Below are 12,831 nucleotides of genomic sequence, written 5' to 3' on the forward strand. Positions count from 1 at the left end.
AAATTGGAATGGTATTAATGTAAACCTTGCGATGGCTGGAGTTATGAGCCCTATGTAATAAAAGGATATGATGTAATTTTGCGAAAACCTCTTCGGAAAATTAATGTTGTACCATATTTAGAAGTATTTGTAAGTTAAGTGTATGTTTATATCATGTGGTGTATGTTTGCTTGTGTGAATTTCCTTTTTATATATCTAGAAAAAGGTAATTTTCAAAATTAGAATGTGTCTTTGCGGAAATTTGTATTGCATGTTAAGAATAAAAAAATTAATACTGTATAGTTATAATGTGCTCTTGAAATCTCTTGTAATAATTTAAATGGAATAACTTTTAACTGTGAAATGCTAGAAATTTACGATAAAACTCCCTGTAAAAGCAAATACATAAGTGCATGCCTATGTACTCTGCAACATTTCAATAGATCGGAAAGCTAAATAAGCATAATTCACTGTTGCATGTTAAGAATAAAAAAATTAATACTGTATAGTTATAATGTGCTCTTGAAATCTCTTGTAATTATTTAAATGGAATAACTTTTAACTGTGAAATGCTAGAAATTTACGATAAAACTCCCTGTAAAAGCAAATACATAAGTGCATGCCTAAGTACTCTGTAACATTTCAATAGATCGGAAAGCTAAATAAGCATAGTTCACTGAGTAAGCCTTTTCCTACATTGCGAACACGCCACTTTTCAATAATCGCTTCCGCTGTAGCGTTTAATTTCTAGTCTTTGCTTGTAACGAGTTTGAAGGGCGTGGCTTACTGCTGCTATAAGCATTGCATTGCAATGAGCTAGCCGTATATCAAATAGTTATCTTTGTCGCACACCTCTGCATAGCCATTCGATCTGAGATGTCTGTAGTTACTGCTGCTATTACTACAAGCAAATTCCGATTGGCCAGAGCACAGCCATTATAGGTTGGAATGGTTCGGAGGTAACGAAAAGCTACTGCTGTATGTAATAGCATTTCAGAGGCGTTGAGGATTCGGCATGTCTTCAACTAGTTACAGCACGAAGCAAGAAGCTCAAATATGCTCATGCACATTCCACCTGCTTGTGTACGGTATATTTTATGCCTGGATATATCCATTCATATATAACACATTTACTGTAATAGTGTCATAATCCAAAAATAAAAAAATTTAACTACATTAAATATTCAGATTTGACCACCAGCTCTTCTTTTATGCCGTGTAAATAATTTATGGCGATGTATATTAATGGTAGCTCATATGAAAAAAATTATAAAGTGTTTTATAATTGCGGATACGGATATTAAATTGTTAACTTTGAAGTCGTTTTTCTCAGCATTTCAGTTTTTTGGATTATAACACTTTTGCAGCAAAATGGCGTTATGCACATACATAAATATAGCGTTTTTCAATAGGTGCGCTTCAACTTTTTTCCGATAGGGAGGGTGAACGACGCAATATTTTTTATTTTTCGCTTCTCATTTGTAAACTTCATTAGTATACATTTTATCATGGAACGCTACACACTTGAGCAACGCGTTAAAGTTATTCAGGCTTATTATGAAAACGGGCGTTCAAATCAAAATGCAAATCGCGCACTTCGTGAAGAAAATCATCTTCAGTAATGAGGCACATTTTCACCTCAGTGGATTCGTCAATAAGCAGAATTTCCGCATTTGGGCGAAAGATAACACTGGTCGACAAAAAATGATTATTTTTCTGATTCAAGCATCGGACCCGGCCTATCTTATAGATTTTTCATCGCTGAATACGAATCTGACCTTAAAAAGTTTCCATCACGTCAAGATTTTGAAAAAAATTAGTTCAAAAAGTCAAAAAAACGTGTTTTTGACCATTTTTGACCAAATGTAGTGGATGAACCTGAGGTGATGGAAGCTTCTACCTAGCCTTAAACTGAAGCCTGAACCTTCAGTTATAAGATCCAAATCGAAAATACCCTGAATCAATTGTAAATTTTGATGTAGCACAATTTTTTTAACTGCTCGCGCACGATTTTCATAGGTGCAGCCATGCAGGCTAGTTAGCCTTATCATAGTGGTGCGCTGACTTGTACCTTTTACCTATCATGTTTTTAGTTATTGGGTTTGCTTAGCACGATTCGGAAGTTGTAATTTCAAAATTGAAAGTGTCGGATTCAAATTTTTTTTTTTATATGTGCTTTTTTTATATTAGATATATATGTTATCAGAACTGCACTTTACATATCTTTTGTGATAAAAAGTTCATTTTTAATTGACACTTCAACATAAATTGGTCAATCAATATCTTCGAAGTTTCTTTATCATCAGTTTTTTTCAGGACTACATCTCAATTTCTTAATATTAGAATCTGACCTTTACCTACATCAGATATTTTTCAAATATATAAGTTTTTTGGTTTTTATACTTTAACTGATTCCTCAGGTTTTACTATGCCTAGAGTTTGTAAAACGGATCCAAATTTATTCTGTTACATTTGTGGACAGTTTATGGTAAGAAAGCAGAGACGCACATTAACTCCTGCTACTAAAGAGTCATATGAATATTATTTTAGTTTAAAAATAATAAATTTTGATAAACTCCAATTTGATGGACTCCAAACTTTTGCTGTAATCATTGTACATCAAATTTGTTTTTATGGAGACGAGGACAGCGTCCTTCCATGTCTTTTGGTACTCCAATGATATGGAAAGAACCAATAGATAATTTTACTAATTGTTACTTTTGTAGTATAAATACTTCTGGTTATTCTGGGAAGAATAAATGTAAAATCGAATATCCAAATGTATCTTCAGTGACTTACCCGCAAAATCACAGTGAACTCTTACCTGTACCAAAACTACCAAAACTTGCTCAAGAAGACGATTTAGTGACAGATAAATGTACTTATTTACAATCAGTGGATGGTTGTAAAGAACCAGAAGAAATGTCCGATTCTGAGTGTTTTGATACCATTTCTGATCAACCAATTCTTATAAATCAGTCAAAACTAAATGATTTATTTAGAGATCTGAAATTATCAAAACTTCAGAGTGAGTTACTTGGTTCTCGGCTAAAAGAATGGAACATGCTTGAACCCGGAACTTTTATAACTCACGTTAGAAAGCGACAGAGAAATTTGGAATCGTATTTCTCTATGAGTGGTGAACTTGTCTACTGTAATGATGTTGACGGCCTTATGATGGAATTAGGAAGAGAACATAAGCCATGTGAATGGCGTTTATTCATAGACGCATCCAAAGACAGTTTAAAGGCAGTTCTTCTGTTTAATGGAAATATATATCCATCTGTCCCTGTTGCTCACGCTGCTAAAATGAAAGAGACATATGAAAATATGAAAGTGCTTCCAGATTGTATTAACTATTCAAACTACAAATGGCAAATTTGTGCAGACTTAAAAGTTGTAGCAATTGTACTTGGCTTGCAAACTGGATATACGAAGTTCTGCTGTTTTCTTTGCGAATGGGACAGTAGAGCAAGAGATAAGCATTACAAAGTTAAAGCGTGGCCTAAGAGAAAGGAATTTATTCCAGGAGCCAAAAATGTCTCAAGTAAACCTCTTGTTGATTCAAATGACATCATTTTACCACCACTTCATATCAAACTTGGCCTGATGAAAAATTTTGTAAAAGCCATGGATAAAACTGGTAAAGGATTTCTACATTTAAAAGAAAAATTTAAATATCTGAGTGATGCTAAGTTCAAAGAGGGCATTTTTGTTGGTCCAGAAATTCGCCAAGTGTTAAAAGATGAAGAATTTCAAAAAAAGCTCACTGCTAAGGAAAAAGCTGCCTGGATATCATTCAAGGAAGTATGCGCGAATTTTCTGGGTAGCAGACGATCTGACAAGTACAAAACGTTAGTTGCAAATATGTTGAAAAACTATGAACGCTTGGGCTGCAACATGTCCTTGAAGATACATTTTCTTGACTCGCATTTGGATTTTTTCCCACAAAATTGTGGAGACGTTAGCGATGAGCATGGTGAGAGATTTCATCAAGATATAAAAACTATGGAGAAAAGATATCAAGGAAAATGGAATCCTAGCATGCTTGCTGATTACTGCTGGGGCTTATTAAAAGATGATGATTGCAATTACTCTAGAAAGTCACAAAGATTAACCTTCCCAAGTCTGCCGAATAAAAATCAAATTTTAGAAAATGAAAGTACTCAAAACTAAATTCTTTATCCTTTGTGTGTTTCTTCTTATTCCTTAAAACCTTGAGAAAACTTACAAAGATTAGAAGCATCCGTGAAACTTGTATTTGAAGAACAAATTGTGGATTCAAAAAATTCAAACAAAGAAGGAAGAAATTCCTTTCTAAGGAATAACAAAAAATTACCACAAGTGCGAGAATATTAATAAACAAAAAAAAAAACAAAAAGGAAAATAAAACAAACAAACAAAATTTTTAAAAATAAAAAAGAACAAAAAAAACAAAAGTGGAGTGTAAAATACTGACAGCCTCCTCGTGGCACATTCTGGGGTCGTGAATTTAATAAATTTATTATGCACTAAAATATTGGTTCACCAGCTAATGTCAGATTATAAAACTTTATTACTACTGTCAAAAATTAGTCTAATATAACTATATAAATTCATCTTTCAATAGTTGTTCGTGAAGTAAAAAGTAATTTAGATCACCATATTGGTTTTGCCTTTTTAAATTATGATGTCATATTTGTCTTCAGCGCATCATAAAACCAAACATTGAAAGAAATTTTAACTAACTAAAACATGATAGGTAAAAGGTACAAGTCAGCGCACCACTATGATAAGGCTAACTAGCCTGCATGGCTGCACCTATGAAAATCGTGCGCGAGCAGTTAAAAAAATTGTGCTACATCAAAATTTACAATTGATTCAGGGTATTTTCGATTTGGATCTTATAACTGAAGGTTCAGGCTTCAGTTTAAGGCTAGGTAGAAGCTTCCATCACCTCAGGTTCATCCACTACATTTGGTCAAAAATGGTCAAAAACACGTTTTTTTGACTTTTTGAACTAATTTTTTTCAAAATCTTGACGTGATGGAAACTTTTTAAGGTCAGACTCGTATTCAGCGATGAAAAGTCTATAAGATAGGCCGGGTCCGATGCTTGAATCATTTTCAGTGTCGACCTGTGTTATCCGAAATAAATTTTTATAAATTTCTCAATTTAACTGTACATTTAAATATTATGTCTGCTGTTCAAATTACGGTTGTATGCCAGAATAACACTATGTATATATGTATAAGTACATAGATAACATAACGTAACATAAAATACATAATACATTTTCTCTTAATTATATATAGTCCGTTAGTTAGGTTTAGGCTAAGAAATTCTATATATACATGAAGTAGAAAATAAAGAAGTCGCTTGTAAAGTTACAACGAACGCACTCGCAGTTTATATTTCAGGCAATTGTTGTATTCGCGCATTTCCCCCAAAATAACTTATAATCTTAAAAAAGCTTAAGATTTTTCATGGCGCCCGAGCAGGGACTAAGTGCGTGAAAACATAATTATAAAATTAAACATAAATAATACGTTTGTGCAAAAAAATAAATTGGGGAACATAACCAATACGGAAATTATTTCCAAATACAAAACAATAAACATATAAAAACAAAAAGTGCTAATTAATAGTGCAACAACAATTGCCTGCGCGTTATATATTTTTGCAAGTCCGTTTTCGCGTCGAGTGACAAAAGCAAACAAACTAACATAAAAACCAACCTCACTAAAAGGTTCAGTGACTAAACCAAAAATAACAAAACAAGTACATAGTGTACATACATACATAAACATATAATATAAGGAGAGAAGCGGTATCAGCGGCAATACAGTGTCCTGTTTATGGAATGGGACATAGTGAAAAAAATTCTTAAATTATAATAATATTAAACCAATATACAACACATAAAATTAAAAACAACAAATACATTAACATAAAACAATAAATGAATAAATAGTGGCGGTGAAAAGGCGTGCCAAATTATCATTTGTGCTTAAGTAAAAAAAACAAAACAAACAAAGAAAAGACCAAAATACATAGTGCATAGTTGAAACAGTGCGGTATATATATGTATATATAAGCGGTCACAGTGGTAAATAAATGTTTTCGGCCAAAAATAAGGCAATTTTAAACCTCTAAAAAAAAAAAACCAAACCGTTAAAAAAAGAAAAAAAAGAGAAAAACAAATTCACCGCTGCTTATTTGCAGTTCGTCGCCCTCATCGCTATCACTGTCCGCTGTCACAGTTCGCGCAGTTACTGCCATACTCACCGCTGCTCTCATCGCTGTAACCGTCGCTGCTACTCTAGTCACTGCTGCTGCCGTCATCGCCCGCTATCGCTGTAATTCCTACCGCTGGTTCTGTCGCCGCCAGGAATGACCTGCACCTGCATCCTTTGCAAAAGGAAAGTAAAAGTTTGCAATAAGCCTATACAGGTAACAAGTGCAATAAATTGAAAGTTGTGCTTGTTGTTGATAAACACTCTCAATTTTTTGCATCACCCTTTCACTTTCTTGTATATACATATACATATACATGTACCATATATACAATCATTTATACAAATATACGTATATAAAACTCCGCAAAAGTAAAACAAGGGTAAGTTGGGATTTGATAATAAGAGGTGTGACCTTAAACACGAAATCGTCAATAAATTTAAAAAACAAAATTAAATAAATTGAATATTTTTTTTCGAACAATAAGTTCAATTAAATTAAAATTTATATAAAGTTAAATAAATTTATCGTAAATACGGATTATTTACAAGGAAACAATTCAAACAAAAATCGATTTTTCGCAAATTTGTTGAACAATTTTCGTACTGTTGTGCTACTGTGCTTGCTCATCCTTTCGTGGTCTGACCACAGCCTTGTCCAACAGCTATTTTTCGTTTTTCTGATTGAGATTTGTGCAGGCTATTCAGCCATCTTTTCGTTTCCGTTTTTTCAGCCACAAACTCTCATAGATATTTTTTCGTTTCTGCGGACATTGAGCAAATTTTTCGGGAGTTTAAATAATTTAACTCAAAATGAGCAAGCCAAAGACAGCAGTTCCAAGTCTCTCTCCAAGTAAGGAGATTATGGAATTGAAATCACTAAAGCGCCAGCGAACTGTTGCGAAAAATAGTATAGTGCGCATAAAAACGGGTCTCCTCGATAAAACAATGTCGTTAGATCCAATTGAATTGGAGTGTCGACTGGACATTTTGAACTCTCATAGCGATAAGCTTATGAAGTGTCAGTCGAAAATTGAAGAAATCGACGAGGAAGACATAGCCCGTGGGGAGTTAGAGGACCTAATAGTGGAAACTAAGTCCGTTATAAAATCTGTTCTGGCGAGAAATAAATCGTCAATAGCCGAAACATCTTTTGTTGCACCTCACAGCTCGCGACTACCGAAAATGTCGCTACCTAAATTTAAAGGGGAATATTCAGGATTTAAAAATTTTATGAGTCTGTTCGAGAGTTTAGTGCACAACGATCCTACAATCCCAGACATTGAGAAATTTAATCACTTGGTTAACTGTCTGTCTGGTGAAGCTTTGGGAACGGTAAAGGCCTTCCAAATGTCGGACGAAAATTATTCGAAGGCGTTGGCTAGTCTCAAAAAAGTTTATGACAAAAAATGCTTAATATTTTTCGACACAATTTACAAACTTTTTGAACTGCCAACTATCCCAAAGCCATCTGCGCTTTCATTGCGCACAATGATTGATACAACGTCGGCTTACGATTCGTTGCTGTCGTTAGGTGAAAAACATCACAAACGCTACCATAATTCATCTGGTAATGTCAAAAGTTGACACCGTTACTCGGTCAAATTGGGAGTAACAGTTGGATTATGATAAGCTGCCATTATGGCGTGAGTGTGAGGCAGCATTAAATAAACGCTACCAACATTTATCTGCCGATGAAGCCTCAACGTGGAGGCTAAAGCCGTCAAGCAGTCACAGCATTCAGAAACCCCACCTTCATGCGGGAAGGACAAAAGCTGCCTTAGTGACTTCAAATATAAAACAGCCGGTGTGTCCCTACTGTTCAAATGATCATAGTATACCCGCGTGTCCTACTTGTAAAACTCTCTCTGCTCAGCAGCGATTTGAGTTTGCTAAATCAGTCCCCTTATGCATAAATTGTTTGCGAAAGGGGCACTCTGTTGCAAAGTGTAAAGCGGATCGGTGCCATGTTTACAACCGTTCGCATCACACGTTGCTGCACCAGTACCCTGTATCCTTTGCAACTGCACCACAACTTTCGACCTCGCATGCCATGCACACGACGAGTACGCCAGATCGGGTTATGTTGGCTACAGCCGTAGTCAACGTAAAAGGTAGCTCCGGAGAGTACCTTCCTGCACGAGCCTTGCTGGATTCTGGATCCCAGGTGAATTTCATTACAGAGGATTTGGCGCAGAAATTACGAATTCGTCGCGAAAGTACGACCCTAAATATTAACGGCATCGGAAATGCAACCAAAAAAGTAAGGACGAAATTAAATAAGTTTGTAAAATCGCGGGTCAATAATTATGAGTTTTCGGCACAGTTTTGGATAATGCGATCCATTTCAGCAAGCCATCCAGATCGTAACGTAAATATGGCTGGAAAATTCTTAAAAACATTAGCTTAGCGGAATTTCATAAGGCTCAAAAAGTAGATCTTTTGTTGGGTGCTGAAACATTTTTCGAGCTTTTAGCTGTAGGCCAAAGCAAGGCCAGCCCCAATCACCCAACATTGCAAAAGGCACTTTTAGGCTGGGTTGTGTCTGGCAAATACGCCTCCAACCAACGTCCTCCTCCCACAGTCATTAGCACATTATGCCATACTGAAGAAGATCTAGCAAATATAGATTCCATTGTCCAAAGGTTCTGGGCGATGGAAGAAATACCTTTAGGACTAGTCCGACAAAATTCACACCTTAACAAATAGAGTGTGAAACATTTTTCGTAAAAACTACTAAAGTTTTGCCGTCAGGAAGGCTTCAAGTAAGACTGCCTTTCAAAGATGACCGTAAGTTACTCGGTAATTCCTATGAAACCAGGGCTCGGCGGTTTCAGGCCCTGGAGAGAAAGACTTTGAAAGATCCAGAGCTTCGTCAAATGTATCTGGACTTCATGAATGAATACATCGAATTGGGTCACATGAGCCCAACAAATAATAAGATCCCGAGTGAGCCACACTACTTCATTCTGCATCAATGCGTTCTTCGGCCTGAAAGTACGACGACTAAATTACGTGTTGTTTTCGACGCATCAAGTCGTACCTCTTCTCAAATTGCGTTGAATGAAATCTTGATGGTTGGGCCGACCATTCAAGAAGAGCTGTATTCAACACTTCTTCGTTTTCGCTTGCATCAATATGCATTTACGGCGGACATTACTAAAATGTACCGCCAAATTCTCATGCACGAAGAAGACAACAACTTTCAGCTTGTAGTGTGGAGACGGCATCCCTCTCAGCCTTTCTTTCGACTTAACACCGTAACATACGGCACTACGCCTGCTCCATTTCTCGCTACACGGTGTTTACAAATGCTCAGCGATGCCAATACAAATATGTATCCACTCGGCTCAAAGGCCATAAAAAGAGATTTTTATGTAGACGACCTGCTTACAGGATCCGATAATTTCGAATCTCTAGATCTTATTAGAAGTGAGGTAGTTAAAATATTAAACTCGGCAGGATTCAATTTATCTAAGTGGTTTTCAAATCTCCCATCATTTTTCGATTGTGAGAGTTCTGAGAAGGCCTTAAACTTCAATCACACAGACTCCACAAAAACACTTGGAATCCATTGGTTGCCGAAGGAAGATTTGTTTCGGTTTGTCCTAAATGACAACTTTACCAGTTTACGGGCCACTAAGCGAAACATATTATCAGTTTCGGCTCGTCTTTTCGATCCTCTTGGTTTACTTGCCCCACTAGTTACCAAAGCAAAAATCTTATTGCAAGAGCTTTGGCTGCAAAAACTAGATTGGGATGAGTCGATTCCATTGCGCCTCGACACCAGCTGGGAAAATTTCAAAGCCAATCTACTGCAGCTACCATCAATAAGCATTCCTCGGTTTGTACATACCGAGTCGAGTGCAAGCTGCCAAATTCATGGCTTTGCCGACGCCTCAATACGAGCGTATGGCTGCTGTATATACATACGTAGCCAATCGGCTGGTGGAACGAAATGCACGCTGCTTACTGCAAAGTCTAGAGTGGCTCCGCTGAAGACTAAATCTCTTCCGCGTCTAGAGCACTCGGCAGCCCACTTGCGGGCCAAATTATGGTCACGAGCGCCAATGTTGAGTCGGCCAATTGAAAATATAAACTTGAATAATTCCATCTGGTTTAGCGGTCCACAGTTCCTCCTAGAAGACCCTGCGTTATGGCCAACAAACACCCACTTCCAGCTCTCTCCAGGAGACGAAGCATTAGAGAAGAAACGGAACGCAACAGTTTTAGTTGCTCAAGCAAATGAATCGCATCCAATTATGGAACTCACCAAAAGAGTATCTTCTCATCAAAAACTGCTTCGTATTGTCGCTTACATATTAAGATGGATAAAACGCATTAGAAACCCATCTGCGACATTCACACAAATACTGACGGCTGAGGATATTAAATTAAGTTTCCTCAAAGTCGTTCAGATGGTTCAACATGTTGAATATGGTGAAGAAATTATGAAACTCACCAAAGGTACCACCCTACCCTCAAGTTTGCAAAAACTTAATCTGTTTTTGCACAACTACTCGGAATTGTCGTTGTCGTTTAATTTACTCCGAGTAGGAGGCCGCCTATTAAATGCGCCTCTCCCATACGATGCCAAGTTCCCACTGCTCTTAAGCAAGAACTCGCACTTCGTTACCACATACTTACGGTATCTACATTTTCGAAATCACCATGCTGGAGCAAAGGCATTGCTAGCGCTTCTTGAGCATTGACCAGCCAAATGCGGTGTCGGTGTTGTAGTCGTACCGTTCGAGACTGCACACACTGCTTTCATTATAAGCCGAAGCTGCAAACCCAAATAATGGGAAATTTGCCTGCCGATAGGCTTCGTGCACTACGACCCTTTCTAATATGTGGAGTAGATTTTTGTGGTCCCGTATATACTACATTAAAAATACGAGGTAGACCCCCAGTAAAAACATATATCGCAGTGTTCGTTTGTTTCACTTCAAAGGCAGTACATTTAGAACTAGTAACAGACTTGTCTTCTAATTGTTTTATTTTCGCCCTAAAAATGTTCATTGAACGCCGGGGAATGCCGCGGAAAATATACAGCGACAACGCCACCAAATTCGTCGGCGCCGATCGCAAGCTTCGCGAGCTGAGGGACGCTTTCGAGGCCCAACAAACGGAAGTGCAGAAATACGCAACGGGCGAAGGATTCACCTTCGTCTTTATACCACCCAGGGCACCGCACTTCGGCGGGTTATGGGAGGCGGCAGTGAAGTCCGCCAAACACCTTCTCGTGCGCGCAATCGGCAACGCGCTGCTCACCGCCGAAGAACTGCAGACGCTGCTCGTCGAGGTCGAGGCCGTACTCAACTCGCGACCCCTGGTACCACTGAGTCAGGACGCGAACGATGGAGAGGCCCTAACACCAGCGCACCTACTAGTTGGGTGTCCCCTTCGAGCGCTGCCACCAGCCCAAGTATCGGTGGACCCAATGCGTTGCTGCGACAGATTAATTGACGAAAATGCTATTAGTTTACGTAAGGATGTTTGATTTAATCCGCAGCAATGGGTGCTCGGCCGCGTCGCCGCAATCGTAACAGGGCAAGACGGCAAGGTCCGCGTAGCAGACGTGGCAACCAAAACGGGCGTAATTAAACGCCCCGTTCACAAGCTCGCCGTACTGCCATCAGACGTTGAAGGACCATGAGCCTTTCAAGGTGGCCGGTGTTACGCCAAATGGCTTATAGTTTTAATTATTAATTTAAGTGTTATCATTAATTATCCGAAATCAATTTTTATAAATTTCTCAATTTAACTGTACATTTAAATATTATGTCTGCTGTTCAAATTACGGTTGTATGCCAGAATAACACTATTTATATATGTATAAGTACATAGATAACATAACGTAACATAAAATACATAATACATTTTCTCTTAATTATATATAGTCCGTTAGTTAGGTTTAGGCTAAGAAATTCTATATAAACATGAAGTAGAAAATAAAGAAGTCACTTGTGAAGTTACAACGAACGCGCTCGCAGTTTATATTTCAGGCAATTGTTGTATTCGCGCATTCCCCCCAAAACATATGCTGACCCCCAGGGTTGTGTCCTGTAATAATACCGACCATCAACCTAACGTCTTTCCTTCCAAGTTTTAGTAGAAAGTTTGACAGTTTTCTGTTCGGACTTTTCACAAAGCAGTTCTGCAGCGTTCTTGACCGGACCATCGCTCTTTATGTAGACTGCATATATAACCTCTGATCAAATTCATGATTCCTGCAGAACTGAGCCAGAGCCGATAATACCTTTGTGGGGAACCGGTGATCCACGGTGGGCCAATTCATCGGCAATTTCGTTTCCTTGAACACCGGTGTTACCTATTGCTATTTATTACATATTTACTAAATCTAAGTGTAACATCAGACCACTCTGACTAGCTATAAATATGTGTGACTTGGTGTAAATCAACGTAGTTGTAAAAAATAAGAAGTGAAATACAAAAAGTTTTAAAGCGTACTGACGCTGTTAGAAATTTGTCTTTTAATTTGAAATAATACGACTGCCGCGCTAGAAAAATACGCGCAATAATTCTTTAAAACTTTTTTGGCGTAATTCTTTAAAACTTTTTTGGAGAATTCTTTGATACCTTTTGCCGCAATTCTTTAATACGTTTTTGGCGT

The 12,831-nt window shown here is 37.6% G+C and overlaps 2 protein-coding genes across 2 annotated transcripts; both read left to right on the top strand.

Annotated features, from left to right (window-relative positions):
- Nucleotides 1-7,007: 7,007 nt before the first annotated feature.
- LOC128869433 (uncharacterized) lies at nt 7,008-7,781 on the top strand. The gene has a single exon (XM_054111985.1). It carries the CDS (start codon nt 7,008-7,010, stop codon nt 7,779-7,781), a length of 774 nt encoding a protein of 257 aa, XP_053967960.1.
- Nucleotides 7,782-11,208: 3,427 nt separating this feature from the next.
- LOC128869434 (uncharacterized) lies at nt 11,209-11,697 on the top strand. The gene has a single exon (XM_054111986.1). It carries the CDS (start codon nt 11,209-11,211, stop codon nt 11,695-11,697), a length of 489 nt encoding a protein of 162 aa, XP_053967961.1.
- The last annotated feature ends 1,134 nt before the right edge of the window (nt 11,698-12,831 follow it).

Source organism: Anastrepha ludens, chromosome X (genome assembly GCF_028408465.1).
Source record: "Anastrepha ludens isolate Willacy chromosome X, idAnaLude1.1, whole genome shotgun sequence".
NCBI lineage: Eukaryota > Metazoa > Arthropoda > Insecta > Diptera > Tephritidae > Anastrepha > Anastrepha ludens.